The 19,623-nt window shown below is 38.4% G+C and overlaps 1 protein-coding gene across 12 annotated transcripts in view; it reads left to right on the top strand.

Annotated features, from left to right (window-relative positions):
• Window positions 1-19,623, top strand: part of Pcdh15 (protocadherin related 15) — a 1,295,283-nt gene that overhangs the window by 1,010,457 nt on the left and 265,203 nt on the right. For all 12 annotated transcript variants that reach the window (XR_005871270.1, XM_040732073.1, XM_040732072.1 and 9 more), the window contains 2 exons: window positions 4,267-4,379; window positions 16,844-17,050. Coding sequence is in view for 11 of the 12 variants with exons in the window: in XM_040732073.1 (XP_040588007.1) it covers window positions 4,267-4,379; window positions 16,844-17,050 (320 nt within the window). In the remaining variant the exon portion in view is untranslated. The remainder of the gene's footprint in view (window positions 1-4,266; window positions 4,380-16,843; window positions 17,051-19,623) is intronic.

The following is a 19,623-nucleotide window of genomic DNA, read 5'->3' as shown; positions in this document are numbered from 1 at the left end:
AGAGCCAACTCTGGATTATACTGTATTTTACATAAATTTCAATGAAAGTATATAAAATACAAGAGAATAAAAGTTTTCCATTAACTCTTACTTAAGAAATGATAACAGAGGAAGTTGTTTTTATGGCTATATTCCCTTCCATTTCTTCCATGTTAGTATCATGACAAAGGCTTCAGAAATATGTCTTTAATGCACGAATATCTATTACAAACATCTATAAAATAACTGCTTAGAAGTCTGCTACTCATTATTATTTATTATAGATTTCTCTCAAACATACTTAAGCTTTATGATTTTTTTTTCTTTAAAAGTACAACAAGCAGGGTGGTGAATCTTCAAATAATGTTCACCTGTTATAAATGATATTTCTATTGAGTCATTTTAAATTTACACCGATTTTCTTCCCATTAATTTCCCCCTAGATGTGTTTATTGGAAACATAAGTTGAAGCTTGTTGAGATTCCCTGCTAAACACATTGTGTTCTTCTTGGCATGGTTCTGCATGTTTGCCTTAGATTTACTGTAAACAAATGATGTCTCTGCTCAAGCCATTTCCTAGATGATGTGCAACCTCTTTTGTGTTGCCATCCCCAAATACCCAAGACTAAATATACATGGCACATGGATCAATATACACAAATACATAAAAGTGTTTCCTTACAGTTTTGGAGGCAAGGATCAAGGTTCCCATCTCTGACTTTTGAAGAAGCCCCCATCCCATAAGTACAATAAGGCATCCTCACCTCATTTTGTTTTTAGTAGGTTTTTGGTTTTGTTTTCCATCGCCAACTTTAATAAATTCATAAAAAGGAAATGTGTGATCTCAGTTATTTTGATTTATAATATAACTTTCTAAGTTTCAAAATTAGAAATAGTGATTTCTAAACCTCCATAATGATTGTCTTAGTGTGTTCTATTCCTGTGAAGAGACACTATTACCATGGTAAATCTTACAAAGGAAAATATTTAATTGGGTCTGGCTTACAGGTTCAGAGGTTCTGTCCATTGTCATCACCATGAGAAGCATGATAACATAATGTTGGAGAAAGAGCTGAGAGTTCTACATCTTGATGTGCAGGCAGCAGAAGGAGACACTGTATGCCATGCTGGGCATAACATGAGCATATATGACCTCAACACCTCCTTCAACAAAGCCATACCTATACCAACAAGGCCATACCTCCTAAAATGCCATTCCCTATGGGCCAAGCACTCAAACACATGAGTCTATGGGGGGCCATACCTATTCAAACCTATACAATGATCAATACAGCACTCTTGTTTTTAATGTTATAAAATTTAGAATTTAATCTTTAATTAAAATTAAATTTAAGAAATTTAAATAGTTGGTCTATTTCAAGTCAAGAGAGTTATTATTATATACACTCAAAGTACCTGGCTTTCACGAGGAAGACCTTTCTTACTAGCTTTTGAAAAGTGTATGGCAGCATAAGCAACTTGTAAATTATTCTTGCCACCTGTAGTGAAATAGTTCATTTACTTTTGAATTTCTGACATGGACCCAGAGTGGGAAATACCCTTTAGAAACTTTAAGGATTTTGATACAAGGGATTTGTATAAAATTGAATACAGTATATCAAGTGCATTTGATACAATGACAACCTGACTACCAAGGGTGGTCATTGTTCCCAAGCAGGTCACCACACTGCGATGAGTGTGCCTGTCTCTTAGAGCTAGACTGTAACATGAGATTACCCTGATTTCTTTCTCAGCCCATTTATTGTCTGTATAAAGGATGGCTACTGATTTTTTGAGTTACTCTTGTGTCCTGTCACATTATCAGCTGCAGGAGTTCCCTGTTAGAATTTTTGGGGTTACTTAATTATACTATCTTATCATCTGGAAATAGTGAAAGTTTGACTTCTTCCCTTCCAGTTTTTATCCCCCTGGCCTCCTTTTGTTGTCTTAATGTTCTAGCTAGAACTTTGAATACTAATTGAAGAGATACGGAGAGAGTGGACAGCCTTGTTTTGTTCCTGATTTTAGTGGGATCACTTTGAGTTTGTCTCCAGTTAATTTTATGTTGGCTATTGGATTACTGTATATTGCCTTTATTATGTTTAAGTATGTTCTTTGTATCCTTGATCTCTCCCAAACCTTTATCATGAAGGGGTATTGGATATTGTTGAGGGCCTTTTTAACATCTATGTGGTTGTTTTTCTCTGAGTTTGTTTTTTATATGGTGGATTACATTGGCAGGTTTCCATATGTTGAACCATCCCTGCATCTCTGGGATGAAGCCTATTTGATCATGATGGATGTCTATTTGGAAGTGTTGTTGGATTTGGTTTGTCAGTATTTTATTAAGTATTTTTGTTTCTAACTCAAGACTTAAGATGTAAATATTTTTATTTTAGCTTTAATCCTATATTCATATCTTTTTTGCTCTTTTTATCAGTTTTCAATACTTTAAGTGCTAGAGTTCAAGTACCACATAGTTATTTAACTTACTAACAAATGGTCTTGGAGTGATCTTATAGTGATATCATCAACCCTACCATCTGGGTATGAGTACTATACACAGCTTTATTTCATCTGTGATTCTTCTGTATCAGCTATATTCACTGGGGTAACAAACTGCTGCCTTTCGAAGTTCTGTGATGTTTGTGTTTATAACACCGAATGAATTCACATTTAGACTGGCATTTCTGAGATACCTGTAAACCTAATTAGTTTTATAATTACATAGACATATACATATGGTTCCAAAAATAATACATTTGTTGCTAACAGAGTCTGACTTCTCTTCCACCCTGTCCTTAATTGCTTCACTGTCTCTCTCTTATATCATCAATTTTTAATATCATGATTTTTTCCATTTAAATATAGCATGTATTCCTTTTAAGTGTACCAAATTTCTAAGTTTGACTTTATTTATCTAAAGATAGCTCCATTGACAGTTAATTATATGTGTTGTAAACATATATGTATGTGTAGATACATTTCCCACTTAATTAAGCCAAATAAATTACTATAGATTTTAGATGATTATTTATCGTAACAGTGGTATTCTTGCATTATTGACTGGAGGATATGTATACTCAATGGCAGAGTACTGATCAAGAATAAGACCGTAGGACCCATTCCTAGTGCAGTTACAAAGAAGTTAAACATGGTTTGGTATAGATCTACAGCTTGATCAAGCCAAGTTTGTTAGAGGTTTTGCGAAAAATCTTTATTAATGCCACATGTGTCCAAAAATGAGCAATAGGATCTTAATGCAACTGAATCTGTGTTTGTGTTTTTAAGTCCAGAGGGAGCTATATATAGATATGACTAAAACACTGTATTTTCCTTCTATGTGCTCTGTAAAATCTCACAGCTCATTTCCACTCATTGCTGTGGATTTTTCCTATAAATAAATCTCCATAGTAGTAAGCATAATTGCTCACCATGACTGAAATCAGTAATTATAAATCTCTTTGTAGTGGGACTATTCAATCTCTCAAATTCCCAAGTCTTCATTATAAGTATAAATTATTGACAGGGTCAATGATGGTTACTGACATACTTAACCATTAATGTGATGTGATTTGACTTTCACATCTGACTACTCTGACCCGGCATTGCTTTACTTTTGGAACAAGAATATTTTAACATACATGGAAAGATGATACAAGTAAAGTTAGAAAATTTGGAGGAACAAATATACTACAAAGTACAAAATGTCTGCATTTTAAAAACATGCACCTTAAAAAACAAATCCATTTAAATTTTCAATGGTTGGCATAATTATCAGAACACTTATCTTTAAAAAAAAAACAAGCAACATTAACAACAACAACAAAAAAATGCCCCTACTGCAGGAGAACATGTTTAAAATAGTTCCTAGGCATCTTGATATTTGCTTTAAATGGCTAGTCTTTATTTATTATAAGATATATTGAAAAACCATGTAGGATATAATTAAGATTTATGTGCCATTAAAATATAATTTTATAATCCAAAATTTGGTTTTCCTCCCCTTAATGTCTATTTTCATATGATGAGTTTCCAAATTAATTAAAGAGCTCTCTTAAAATTTTTCAGAAAACCATCCAAACAAATATCTTCCCTTTCTCTAACTCATAAGCTAATTAATTATATATCACATTTGCATCTGCTCTCCCTAGACTGGATAATTTAGAAACTTAATTTACTAATGAAATTGTAACTGCGTTGCTCGGTTACTGAAGGAAAAGAGATGAATCAGACTGGTGCTTTGCTGTTTGTTCTCAGCTCTGAATGCTGTCTCTTGTCTCCCAGGTACCCCTGAGGATTATCCCCACTTCTTCCATATGCATCCCAGAACGGCCCAGCTCACTCTTCTGGAGCCAGTCAACAGAGACTTCCACCAGAAATTCGATTTGGTTATTAAGGTAAATTAAACTAAAACCTTATTTCCTTGTAGTTATGAAGGGCTAACCAAAGGAACATATGGAGGAGGCTACTGTAGACCTCATTTTAAAAAATGAGAATGAATGTGAACCACTATTATTAGCATTTCTGGCATTTGGGATAGGATGGGTATTCTGGCACTCGGGAGTCACAGGATACTTAGTGTTACACAGCTCGGGTTGTAGTAAGCTTAGCAGCTTACAGCCTTGCATCAGGGAAAGGCTTCCCCAGTGTATTGGCTCTGATACAGTGGTATAGGGTCTTCCAGCTCCGGATGTTTACCCAGTGTAGCAGTTTTGCTCTGCAGGAGGTCTCTCTGGTGAAGTTGCTACAGTTCAGCTCTGCTCTGGGAGAGCAGAGTGTAACAACTCCGCTCTGCCAAAGGAAGGTTTCCCCAGCAAGTGTTACAGCCCTGATCACTCTGCTCTGCCCAGGGTCACCTCTGCTCTGCCGCTGCTGCAAAAGAAGATCTTTACCCAAAGCTCATCCAAGGGGTTTATTGGGAGGGAAGAATCCAGGAGAGGGCAGCCAGGTAACACGCACAGCCACAAGATGAACAGACACAGGGTTTATATAGGGCTTCCAGGGTGGGGATTGATCAGATTTTAGTGCTGAGCTCAGATTGGCTAGAGCTCTATTCGAGGATTGGTTAGTTTTCTGCACAGGCTTAGGGTCAAATTTGGCCCTGGTTTCAGGGCCAAAGTGTGTTTCTTTCTCTGGTCCTTTTTAGTCTTTTGGCTCCAACTTTAGGGCCAGAGTGCATTTCTTTCACTGACTCTGATTCCAGGGACAAAGTATGTTCTTTTGGCACTGATTTCAAAGTCAGGGTACATTTCTTTAGTTCTGGTTGCAGGGCCAAAGTGTATTTCTTTGGCTCTGCTCAGGGTGTGTTTCGTTGGCTGGTCCCTTTTCCCTACAACTATAACTATTTTTTGTCTATAAACATTGGACTTTTTCTCATGTGTATAGTAAGATTTAATATATTTATGTCATGAATGCATTGATCAGAGGGAAATAGTTTAAATACCAAATTGCATTTTATCTTTTAACTTTTTTAGAAAATATCTTTTGGACATGAACAATAAACAATGGCAACATTAGAATGTGCTTCATTTACTTTAATATATTATTTGTGTTGCTGCTTTTTCTAGCATAGATTGAAAGTACTCTCACCCTGACATTTTTTAAATGTCTACCTTACAATTTTCTCAATGTTGGAAGATAAATCTAGAACTGGAAGAAAATTTAATGCTATGGTGATCTATTTGACATTAAGATAGTATCATTTTTAAATGGAAAATTAAATAATTATTAATCAATAATAATATAGATTATGTCATAAGGAATCCACAGAGGAAGTACTGCTGAAACTAGTTCATCCTGATGGCCTTCACCAGAAAATTGAGATTTAACATTTCAGTTTGACACTAAAGGAAGAGTGGAAATGAATACTCAATGGAGAGAACTGTGAGTAACAGACAGGAAAGCCATCAACCCTGAAAAAATATAATACATATTGCATGATATTACACACACACACACACACACACACGCACACACACACACACGTGTGTGCCCACAGCTTTATTAAAATAATTAAAAGTATTAGTGCTGTGGCATTAGCTCTGTGGTAGACATTTGCCAGGCAGGCATGAGGCCCTGGTTTCAATCCCCAGAACCACATAAATAAATTACCTAATTAAATGAAGAATTGAAATAAAAAGGAAATGAAGAGAAAGGGCTTGCTGAGTAGGTGCTCTGGGAATGTTGATTTGTATGCTTCTTTCTTGGCTGGTTGCCACCACTTGGTTTGTGTCTTATTTGCACCACTGTATGTGGAATATCAAGTTCAGTGTCAGTGTCACAGTATCCATAGTTATGAGACACATGACTACTACTGGGAAGAGGTGACACTCGATTTGGTTTTATTTCATGCACGTGTAGGTCCTTTTCACTGCACACACTATGTAGTTGCTTAGGTATGTTTATCTGGATTAACTGCAGATAAGTCCAACATCAAATACTATTATGCAAAATACATTTCATTTTAGTTCATAGTATGTGATAGCTTCTTTTTTATATTTTATTTTTCTATTTTTAAATTTAAATTTAAATTAGAAACAAGGTTGCTTCACATGTCAATTCCAGGTCCCTCTCTCTATCCCTCCCCTCCTCCTGTGCCCTCCCACCAACCCCTCCAATATCCCCTCATTTCCCCAGGGAGGGTGAGGCCCTTCATGGGGGTGTCCATAGTCTGTCATTTCATGTGATAGCTTCTTACATCACATTATAATATGCATAACTAATCAGGTGTTTATTTAGTCATGTTTTGTCTTTGGAGAATTAGTAGTGTAGAAGTTCACTCCAGATTTAATCTGCTGGCAGAGAGCAGATAAAACAAGACTAACAACCAACCAAAAGAGAGTATTTCAATTATCGGAAGTTTCAAAGATTTTACAAAGATTACCCCAAGCTTAAAGTTGCTGAGTCAAGAGAATTTGACCAATAAATGAAAGTAAAAAATGTCTTTTTAACAGAAAGGCTTAGAAGCATAATGTAGCTCACTACAAGCAGTCAACAGAAAAACAAACAAAAAAAGAGGGAAAGCAACTTCTGGATGGATATAGTCCCCCTTGACTGTCCCCTGAATATACAAACTGGTCATACATGAGGTTCTCAGCTTGCACTGACTTGTCATTTTCTTGGGAACCCCATAGAAGTCAAGCAATATACATCTAATGCCTATGTCCATCTGCCTGAGTCCCCTGATGCCTATCCTTGTCTAAGTATTGTTTCCAAACTGCTTCATTTTGAACATGAAATCAGTTTCCTTTGCTAACTCACATAGTGTTAACAGCTCATCAATCACAGAAAAGAAAATCAATTAGAAATGTGAACAAATAATTGTTTATATTTTAATAGCACTTTATACTACTAATGAATGTTTTGGCAGACATCACAAGATCCAAATTGCCAGGACCGAAATGTGTCATGATAGGACCATGAGAGAAAGTATCAGCTGAGAGAATAACAATGCAACACATACTGAGAAATTGCTGAATATCCTGCAATTCATTGAAATGCCATAACCCCGCAATTCTCTTCAAGAGTAAATATTTCATTATCTATACCTTTTCCCACATTAGTATTTGGTTTTTTCATTAGCTACGAAAGTTTTTCGGTGTTGTTGTTGGATGTGATCCAAATTTCTGTTTTGGAAGCTGCCTCAAATAAAATATGAGTGTCTCTCTCTGGACCAAGGAAGAAGTCTGCCTTTAAAAGCCACATGGCACACTAACAGCTGGTTTGTGTCACGAACCAGAGATTTCTCATCTTTATTTCTTGCTATTTCTGCCAGTGATTTATTCTGCCTGCTGACAAATAAAAATATAAAGGTGAAACGTGCAAGACGAAGTTGGATAATTAAAAACATGAGCCTAGTAAACAACCCAAGCACACCGGCCTGGAAAACAAAGGGTTACTCCCTTAAAAAAAACACATCCCCAGCCTTTGGTTAGTTGCTCTCATCTGAGGATACTGAGAAAAGGAATCAGTCACCTGCTTTGTGACAGAATAACGCCACCTATAGACCGTGGACCCTGAATAGTTGTCCATAACATACATGCACAGTTAACAACATCCCAGTTTGGATTATGAAATATCTGATCCTTCCATATGATCCTCCCAAAAGCAACCACAGATTTCCTGTGAGGCAGAAATACAAAAACATATTTCAGATGTCAGATAAGTTATTTTATTGCATGTGCTGAGTGCCTTATACAAATCTCAGAAAACTCACTTTCACTATTGTAACATGTTTAAACATGTATTTATATACTAGACATCTAATACAAAGCAACACCTTTAATTATTAAAACAGATCAAATGAATAAATTGTTAATAATTCATTGTCCCCTGGTTCCTCTAAGAATAATTCATTTCATCTAGATCCTTTTGATTAAAAGCTGTTATTAAACTCTGATTAAGCAAGGCCACAGTGAAACCGCTAACACAGCATTATGGTGAGTGGCTTCCTGCTGCCACTCAGTAGCTTGCTCATGTGTCCGGCAACCACATCCTATTTGCTTTTCTCCTGAACCACAGGCATACTACAGTGTCATGTAATATATTGCTATCCTAAGCATTAGCAACCACCTTGTAGGATCTGAGTCCCAGGTGGAGAGAATCACAGAGGCCTAAATCCATCATGCTACTCTGGTGTCCTTCCCTTTTTCAGGCCAGAGGTCTAAGTCACAATATAGAACAACTGTGTGTGCGTATGGAAGAAACCTCCTTACAGCCTGTTTGCCTATGCTATGATGAGATTCCTCCATGGTAAATGGATCTCTTTAATCTCTTCATCTTTACAGATACTGGATGGTAATATTTTCCTTTTAAGTGTTTTTAAGTTGCACTTTTACAATTTTAAAGTATGTATATGTGTGGAGGGTGTGTGTGTACATGTGAGTCCAGGTGCCTCATGAGGCCAGAAATGTCTGATTCCCATGCAGCAGGAGTTACAGGTGGGGATAAGCCACCTGATGCCAGTACTGGCAATCGAGCTCAGGTCCTCATCCTCTGTTCATGGCCATTGAGACATCTCTCCATCCCTGCTAAAATGTAATTCATATTGTGCTCCCTGCTTAGCATTACCTTAGTAAAAGTCAATGTATGTTGATACGTTGTTTGAGCTTTTAATGACTGTCACTAGCAGCCATATTCCTTCTGAAGAAACTGTGAGTATTTGAAATAGGTGATGAGACAGAAATTTAAATTAATGATATGTTAGTTCCCACATGCCACCAGTCCCAGTCAAATGTTTACCTTGAGCACTATGAGAGTTTTACATGAGAAGTGGTTATTTTTAAGCCCACAGCCACTTTAACTCCTGGACATCTGTGTACCACTAATGATTCATCTCTAGATTCAGTATTTTTCATATATATAGTGTAGTGTTTGTTAGTTTTTAGGTCTCAGTAACCTCTCTGAGTACTGATCAAGGTGCCTGACAGCTATCAGACAGACATGTACAAAGGCACAGAACAGTCTCAAATACATTTTCCTTGTGATGTCCACAATAGTATTTCTAATTGTCACCTGGGAAACTACTCCCAGTTTACATAATTATGTTGGATTAATGATACAAAAAACGATAAGATTCTCTTGAACAGCTAAACCTTCTCTTAACTCTGCTATGAATTAGTATTTTATTACTAGTCATCTAAGCCAGGCATTCTTAACTTCTCACAAGTTTTCTCTGCTCGTTTCCCTTATATAATCTACCCTGATTTCCTCTGTCCACTACTCTGCCTCTTATGCTCTGATCTTCTATTTGCATCTCTCACAAAGGTGTATTCTCTCTCTCTCTCTCTCTCTCTCTCTCTCTCTCTCTCTCTCTCTCTCTCTCTCTCTCTCTCTCTCTCTAACTGTAGCTGCTTTCCTGGGCTCCCCATCCAACTTGTCACATGTCAACTGAATGTCTTTTAAGTCACTGCAGACATGCCCCTCTGCTGTTGCTTTCCAGCCTCTCTACCCTCACCCCTTCCCGCCCAGCCTCATGTGATTTTTTTACACAGTTTTGAAGGATTGCAGATGTCAAGGTCACAGAAGGCAGCCTGTCACCTGCCATCTATCATAGTTTCTCAATATACAAAGATGAATCTCCATGGAAATGAATAAAGAATTCATTAGCTCCTTTAAGATGTCTGTAATGTATAATATTGTCAGTATATATTAGAGAGAGATGAAAAGAGAGAGATAAGATCAGCATGAAGCTTTCCTTTTGGGAACAGTAAACAGGAACCTTCTGTAACAAAAGGTTAGAACAAAACAAACAAAATATTGCCCATGTTTGCCTTTCCCCAGCTACAGGCAAGTCACGTGCCACAGAGTAGGCATCCTATTCCTTCAGAGACTGGAAATAATTTAGCTATAATCATGGACCTATTCTGTCCCTCCCTTGCCCTTCCTGTCTCCTCCATCCCATCTTGTTCTTCATTCCCTTCTTTCTTTTTCCAGTTATCAAGAGATTTCTATTAGCCAGGGTGTACTTGAATCACGTAGCCAGGAGATCTGTCCAAAATTTTGATCCATCTACTTCTCCCTCCCAAGTGCTGGCATCACAGTTGTGCTGCAAGACTGGCTAGTGCTCTTATTCTTCTGCACTCCCCTTGAACCACAAATACATGCAAAGTACGTTCCAGTGAGTTGCTCTAGTCCACTGTCTATCCCCAACTTCCACAAACCAATGATCACAAGCACACTCTTCCTCATTCTGTAGAGGCTGCAGTCTGAGTGACATGGGGTGAGCTCTGCTGAGGTCACTTTCTCATTAGCGATTTGCAACATCTCCTTTTATCTTCACATGGTGAGAAGAGAGGAATAGAGCTACTTGGGGGTCAGTTATTTTAATGGTTATTTATCTACATGCATGACATGTATGTATAGGTATCCATGGATGCCAGAAGAGGCTATCAGATCCCTGAAGTTGGAGCTGCTTGTAATTAAGAGCTTCACAGTGTGGTACTGAGAACCAAATACAGGTCCTCTGGAAGCACAATAAACTCCCTGTACCACTGAGCCATATTTCCTGTACCCAAGGTGCTTTTTTGAAGGATGCAAATCCCATCTATGAGTATTCAAACCTTATAACCTAATAGGTCACAGGGTCCCACCTCCTGATACCTTCTCTTAGAGGTTTGGACCACATTGACTCTGGGAAGCATAGACATTCAAGTTATTAATCTACCATAGTTCATACTGTCTAATTAGTAAAGAATTGAATCCATCACCTTGCTTCATCAAAGTCTCTAAGATGAAATAAGTGCCTTTCTCTATTTCCCATAGATATTTTAGACCTGAGCTGTCATTCACAATACATTAAAATCCTTCCTTCGGTTATTAAAAAAAACCCACTTTCTGAATTCTATTGGCCCCTTTAACAGAGTGGTAAATATCCATCTTATTTTGAATGCTCTTCTTCAGTACACTACTACATACAATATGGAATTTGCATCTATGACAATTGTTTTGTGTTCTTTTATATTGTCCCGGTGATATGTAATGATGTCTAACTAATAAGACAAATGAATATACTCCTTTCTGGTTCTGTGTATAAGTATGAGGAGTGGATGTATGGCATCTCTGTCTCACACCACTGTTCACCCAGAAGGGAAACTGAACGCAGAGATAAATGGTAGACAAATGCAGTGGTATCCAATTGCAAGGTGAAAATACATGCAGAGGCAAGAGTTTGCTTGGTCACTTGCCTTTCTCAAAGGTTGACCTGCCACTACTTGCAGAAAGAGAAAATTTATTCATCCCCTTCAAGGACATTGAATTTTAGCAAGTCCCCTCTACATGTACAGGTCACTTCGGGGACAGAGCAGCAAGTCCAAGTCCCCTGGGGTGTTCATGTGAAAGCAGCGTTTTGGTTGTTGTAAGTCCTCTGCTTGGCCCAGTTCATATGACCCACCCAGCTCCCACTCCACACCCCACCTACACCCCTACTCGATGCCCCACATTAACCTCCTCAGTCCCCTTCTCCATGCCCACAGGAACTTTCTCAGCACCCATTCCATGTCCTACATGAAGCATTCCAGGCTCCACTCTACTCCCTACAAGAACTTCACCATCCCATACTCCATTCCCCACAGGAACCACGGAAGACCATACTCTATACCCGAAATGACTTAGACAAGCCCCTGCCTCACTCCCCTGCTTGAACCATCCCAGCCCTCACTCGACTCCTTCACGTAAACTACCCCAGTCTCGTGTTCCTCCACTATACGGACCGCCCTAGTCCCCCACTGTTCTCCTCCCACACACAATCCTAACGCCCACTCCAGGTCTCACACAAACTACCCCTGCTCCCATTCACACGAACAGCCTCAGCTCTCACACTACGCTCCACCCATGAATCACCCCAACCTCCATACTCCACTTTCTTATGAACTTCCCAATCACCGACTATACTGCGCCCAAGCAGGTTTTTATTTATCCTGTGACTTTTAGATTCTACCTAGAAATATTAAAAACGAAAAGTAGAAAGCCTGGGTCGCATAGAACTTCTGTTTTCCTCAAGAACAGAGAAGAGAAATAGTACCCTGTGCTATACACCTTCTAGTCTATTTTTGCATTGGCAGTTTTATGTTGTTGGTCATCGACTTTCATATAATGCAAAGTGGGATGCTTATTAACCAGTTCAGAAAAGACGCTTAGCCAGTGTTGTTTCAAAGTTGAGGCTACTTTAGAAATGGGAACAGGCCACTCTCAGAGCTCCCCTGTCATGCAGAACTACCTCAAGTTGGATAGTACCCTTTCTAGAACTATGGTTTTCCCAGGAGTACTGCATCTATCTTCTTCAAATTGCTGAAAATAGCTGGCACACTTGCATCAGTTTGTATTTTAAAGTCTAAACAAAAGGAAATGATTTTATTATTGAGAAGTGCATAAGGGCTTTGAAGATTTCTTTTTCCACTGTAATAAGTTACAAACATATGAGCAACTTGGAACAAAAATGAAAATATACTTCATTATATTAAAAATAATTCCTAGCTGGAAAGTCTGTTGATTTTTATCATGCTGTCATAATATAAGGCCTTCTGAGAGTGTGCTTCCTATATTCTATGTGATAAAGATATCTTTCTTTGTCAAGTGGAAATATGTTTATTCCTATGGGAAACAAGTTCTTTGGATTTATGACCCTGTAGACAAATCAATTTTATTGTACGCAACACAATTCTGTGTATTTTCTTTGTGCTATCTGATATATATTTTGGTGAGCTTCTGAAGATTTCTAGTAGCTTTACTTCCAAACTTCTTAATGTAACATTAATTTTTAGCCTACCAAATGATGAACTATAGCCTTGAATGCAGGTTAATTTTATACCTATTGAAGAAATAGGCTATACTTAATAAAATTGTTAAACAGTTGCTAATATTGTTATGATCTTTGACCATGGAAGCATAGTCTTGCTGTAAGCCATCTCTCCTTACAAGATGTCCAAATTTAGTGCCTTCCTCAATCCTCATCATGCATGTTGAACCAGAGTCTCTCACTGAACTTGGAGCCTCCTGATTTGGCAATGCTAGCAGGGCAGCGAGCTCTGGTTACTCTCCTGTTTCTGCTTTCCCCGTGCTGAGATTAGAGACACACTCTACTGTGCCAGACTTTGATGTGGGTTCTGGGAATCACCACTGTTCCTCATGTGAGTCATCTCACCAGCCCTCAAATCTGGCTTTAATACACTTTTCTATTTCTAAGCACACACTTGTCGATGTTAATGACATTATTTTATAAGAGTAAATGGCTTTAAATGCTGCAGTTTTCACTTGCCTTTCTTTCTTAAAAATCATCTCATCCATTTTGATTGCGTTGGAATAGCAATAGCATAAATCAGTCCTAAGAACACTTGGGCCCACTAAAGAACAATGTGTAATACCATTGCTTTGCAATGCTACATTTTAACCCGAACTGAATAGGAAGTGTTTTCCCTCTTAAGATTTCCTGTGCCAATTTCTCCCATTCATTTTCCTCTCATTATTGTTCTGTAAATTTAGGAAGCTAGCAGTACACTTCCTTGTGTAGTTTCTCATGCATCTGGAGACATCTCAGCCCAACCTGCCTGTGTCTTAAACACCAAGTAACACTGAACATGAACTGACACTCTTTAGCCTTTTCCCAATGCAGAAGTATGTGGTTTTATATCTAGAGAGGCAAATGGCATAAGAATAAAAAAACGTGGCCTTGAACACAGATCACTAGACATGGGTCTGCTGTACTTACAAAAGAACAAGAGGTGTAATAGCAATCCAAAAGCATTAGTCATTATTACAACAAATCAAATATCTGTATAACAACTAGTAAAAATTTCATACAATACTTTTCAAAGCTATGGGAAAAGTGGGAATTAAGTTGTTCTGAAGAATTTAATTTGCATTTTCAGTTTTCATCTCACTGAATCAGTTTGTTTTCGTGAAGCAAAAAAAAAAAATACATGTTTTCCCGGCTTCACAGCTGGTAGTAAAAACTAATGACATAATCTGAATATGGAATACAAGCCCCTTGAATTATTATACTGTTGTACTGTCTCCCTCATTTCCCTCTCGCATAAAAATATGTATGTGTTTGTTGGATGAGGGAAATAAAGTGTACAATTTGCAAATCTCCATACCATTGTCAGTATCTCCCGACAGTACTTAGTAACTATCAGAATAAAAGGAGTAGAGCATAGAGAAAGAAATCCTGTCCAGAATGGCCTGTGTGTATGAACTGCTCCAAACCCACAGGCCTGGCACAGAGCATCTCTGCCTTTAGTACACCATGGCAGTGGATGGGAGCCCTGTGTTTGAACCATTGGTTCCTATAGTGATGGGCTGCATTTGCTGGTTGTGCACTGCATCTCCATTTCTTCTCGGCTGTCTCTGTAAGACCTGACCTACATCCTAGAAGTTCCTAGAACTTTCATGGCTTAGCACAATTAATCCCAGTCACTGAAAGCACAGTGACCTCTGAACTTATGATGTCAGCACCACCCACATCTGTGGAAAGAAGCCACAGGTTGATTCCGGGGTCACCTTCTTCAAAGAGTGGAGCTCAGAACACTATGCCAAGGACCAGTTTGGCATTCTACTGCTAAGTGATAATGTAAAGGCATAAAATCACGAGCCGAGCAATGGTGGCACACGCCTTTAATCCCAGCACTCTGGAGGCAGAGGCAGGCGCATCTCTGTGAATTCGAGGTCAGCCTGGGATACAGAGAGGATAGGCTCCAAGACTACACAGAGAAACCCTGTCTCAAAAAACCAAAAACAAAAAAATAATAATAATTGTACAAAAGAGAAACTAACCTCAAATTATGACAAAACAAAATAAGTTAAAATATACAAAGAAGTTTAACAATGTAGTATATGACATTTTGCTGTCCATTTACTAATTAGCATGATTTAAAATTAGTAATTATGACATTTATAATAACTTAAATACAAGTAGTGGTCAAATGTAGTAACAGATCCTAAGAATTTTCTTGGTACAAAGTCATCAGTTCTGCCTAATGCCATTGGGGCTTATTGTTCATCATCTTATTTGATGGAAATGTTAAATAAGAAGAACAGAGGGAAAGGTTTTAGAAGCCTAGGTTTTGAATTGCCACATGTGACCTCAGTGATTGCCAGGACGGATTCTGCTGACCTGGGGGCACAGGGGGCATTCCTTTCTTCCCTTTCCACTCCATAACCTTCAGATGTGGAGCAGAAATAGCTCAGAAAAACAGAATAAATGAAAACATAAGCACATACATTAGTACAGTTTTATTCAAGTATGTGTGAGTGATGCATTTCCAGTAAATAACCTTAAAATCATTTAATTACTAAAAAATTATGGTGGAACTTTCGGGTCCTTTTCTTTTTTTTTTTTTTCTTTTTCTTTTTTTTCGAGGCAGGGTTTCTCTGTAGCTTTGGAAGCTGTCCTGGAACTCACTCTGTAGACCAAGCCGGCCTCGAACTCACAGAGATCCGCCTGCCTCTGCCTCCCAAGTGCTGGGATTAAAGGCGTGCGCCACCAACGCCCGGCTCGGGTCCTTTTCAAAATGATAAATGCGGCTTTCATGTATTAATTTATGCAAAACAATTACTGGGGCTGGTGCCATGACAAAATGTATAGTGCCAGTGGCTTGCCAATGACGTGAATCTCTTATATGTTTGGCCTCTGGAGTCTGAGAGCAAGGCTCTGGCAGGTTCATTTCAGCAAGGGGGCCTCCTCTCATATTGGTCACGTCTGACCCATTCTCACATGGCAGCAGAGGTTCTTCTAGGGCCTTTGCATGTGTCTTTGCTTTATGAGATGGTTCTTCTTGTGTAGCCCAGGATGTCCTGGAACTCTTATCCTCATGAGTCTTTCAAGCAGTGCTGAGATGACAGGCCAACCTCCCCAGGGCCACTTGTGGCCTGTTTTAAGGACAATAATCTCACTGATAGAGGCTGTACATTTGTCAAGGTATTCATCCCCAAAGTCCCACCCCTTGCTCCCTTTTGAGTTAGGATTTTAATATATAACTTTGGGCATGCACACATACATAGGACACCAGGCAGTGTGGAATAAGAAGTTGTAAAAAAAAAAGATTAAAAAAAAAAGAAGTAAAGATTTTTATTTGCCTGATAAATCTCTTTTTAATGTATCCTTGAATTTTCAGCAGCTCAATCGCAATTGCCTTCTTTCTTTCTGTGTATCAACACACTCAACTCTTTTCATTTATAGCACAGTGATAGTTCACTGTAGTCATTTTTCTGAAATGAATGCTGAATTTGAAAAAGGCAATTAAGCAATATAGGTTCTCCACTTCTCTTCCTCATCATTTGTTAGAGCAGTTTGTCTCACTGCAAGGACCCTAGGCATGAAAAGCATCACTCCAGAGGACATCATAACTATCTTTTCTTTAATTTTCAGGCTGAGCAGGACAATGGTCACCCGCTTCCTGCCTTTGCTAGTCTACACATCGAAATACTGGATGAAAACAATCAGAGCCCATATTTCACAATGCCCAGCTATCAAGGGTACATCCTGGAATCTGCCCCAGTGGGAGCCACCATTTCTGACAGCCTAAACCTAACCACTCCTCTGAGAATTGTAGCTCTGGACAAAGACATAGAAGATGTAAGTTCCATAAATTTCTTTGCTATTGTTTATTGATATCTTCTTCATCTCTGAATGTTTATAGGAAGTAGTACAAAATAATAGCTACACAAACCCCAAAGCAGAGAATACACAAAATTGGCATAGTGAATCTTAGCACTGTAGTTTAATCCTGTACCAGAAATATTTTTAAAGGTGTGTTTCGTTTAATTGCTGTTCTTCAATGTAGCTGTTCTGTACATGAAAATCAATGAATTGTTCACTTGGTGCTTGCTAAATCACCAGGGTGGTCTTTTGTGTTAATATAAATTGAAAGCTGTTTGATATAGTTTGTAACTGGGAAAAATAATGGCATCACTAAGTGAATATAAAATCATGAGAGTAGGACTAAGGAAGGAGATGTGTCCTCACAAGTGTGAGAAACTCAGCTCAGTGTCTGAGCACCCATATAAAGGAAATCTAGCCAGTAAGAGAGCTCCAAGTCAATGAAAGACTGCTAACAATAAGGTGTGGAGGAAATACCATATTTTGACATCTGACCTCCATGTGCTCATGCATTCCATATATACACAGAGGTAGGAGCACTTGCACACCATACACATGCATCACACATACACACAACACACACACACACACACACACACACACATATATACCACATGTCGGTAGGAGCACTTGCACACCATACACATGCATCACACATACACACAAAACATACACACACACACACCCCACATGTCCACATACACACACAAATATATATATATATATATATATATATATATATATATATATATAAAGCCATTTCTGAAATCAGCCCAGAGTAGCATCTTAGGATTCCCTTCCATTGTGATGGCAGGCTATTAACCCATGCATGCTTGGGGGTCATTGGCCCATGCATACTTCAGTCAGTGGCTGGTGGGGCTTCAATTTCCCTAGGTCCCATCTGGCTGACTTCTGGTCTTGTGGTATTGAACTTGTGGTATGAGTGGAAAACAGTGCAGCTGGGCAAAATGAAGGCAATTTATCCCATTGGCCAGAGAGATTTTACATGGAGTCTGGACAGAACATCCATGTGAGTCAACCCAGAGTCCTCTAGGAACTTAGGGAGGGAGAGGCAGAGCGAGGGAGCTTGACATCATTTCTTATATCACGAATGGTTGTGACATCTCTGTAGCCAATAGGCTAATATTTAAAATAGCAATGAAAGCAAGCGACAGGTGGAAGGGGTGAACATAGCTGAGTTCCGAGGAGGCATCTGGTCCCAGGACTGTCCTGATCCCCTAAAATCTGCCATGAACTCTTCATCTTTCTGTTTCTACCAAACAAGCCCTGGGATGACAGGCCTGTACCACAACACCTGGTTTTAATTTTACAAAATTTTAATTGACAAACATAAGTATCACATTCGGCTAAATGGATAGCACTGCTTTTGACATCCTTAAATTTTAATCACACAGTTCAGGTTCCTTTTGTCAGCTGAGACTGACAACTCCCATGTCCCCCTTGCTCCATATGCCTCTTCCTACTAAATGTTCTCTTCTGCTCTTTGTCTTTATGATTATCTTTCTCATTCTTGTCAAACTCTCTGGTCCTTCTTTGTTTCTTCTACTCTTAATCTTGACTACATTTTTAAATAATAGTTCTGTTAATTTGTCTCTACTTGAAGACATGGTAACTGTCTCATCTCTAAGATTCTCTTACGTCAGAAAGGGACATTGAGTGACTTTTCAAAAACTCAAGACATGACTGTGTGATATTTCTAAAGACTTTTATATTATTTTAATTAAACTTTTAGATTAGAATACAAACTAGATTTCTTTGCACTTGAGATATGTAGAGACATGTATTGCTCTGTGGAGGAATAACCAATCACATACACATGGCTCTTCTTGTTACCTTAACACTTTCCCATCTTTGGCTTCTGAAACTTCCTGGTGAGCTTGAGCAGTCAATAGCACTTCTCATATTTGCCAAAAAACGTCTTAGCTAAATGATATTGCCTCACTTTTATGATTTGCAAGATCTCATCCTATTTTATATAAACTGCTTTGGCTGGCTAACATTGTTTAATGTTTGTAATTCACTTGGTGGTTCTTCATTGGAGAATCTTTTTATTTTCCATAGTCCAAGCTGAGGTGGGTGTCCCTTTTTGTTTATTTGTCTAACACACTCTTGACTTGGCAATATCAGTCTTTCCCCTTCACTGAGCTTAAATCTCTTCATGGTAGATCTCATATCACAATAACTTGTTTACTCTTCATACCACTTCTTACCACTTGATAGGCTTTGACAACTCCCCAATGTACTGATAAACTCAGACATGGTTGGAGGAATGGGGACATCAAACATGTGCTTCAGATAGTTCAATGACACTGAGTTAGTCGACTCAGGTAGTCACAGTATGGCCCTTTCAATGGTTGGTCAACTCCAATTCTTAGTGAACTCTGTACCATACTGATGTAAGCCATTTATTTACAACTCATCCATGATTTTAAATTTTACATTCACTGGAACATGAAATGAATCACAAAATGGGCATAAATATGTTTGAAAATGGGTATTTGTCTGTCTGAATCATCTGTTTTTTCTTT

This window comes from Mesocricetus auratus, unplaced genomic scaffold (assembly GCF_017639785.1).
Source record: "Mesocricetus auratus isolate SY011 unplaced genomic scaffold, BCM_Maur_2.0 Super-Scaffold_100027, whole genome shotgun sequence".
Lineage (NCBI taxonomy): Eukaryota > Metazoa > Chordata > Mammalia > Rodentia > Cricetidae > Mesocricetus > Mesocricetus auratus.
Note: the sequence above shows the minus strand (reverse complement) of the source record. Positions and strands in the feature narration are given on the sequence as shown.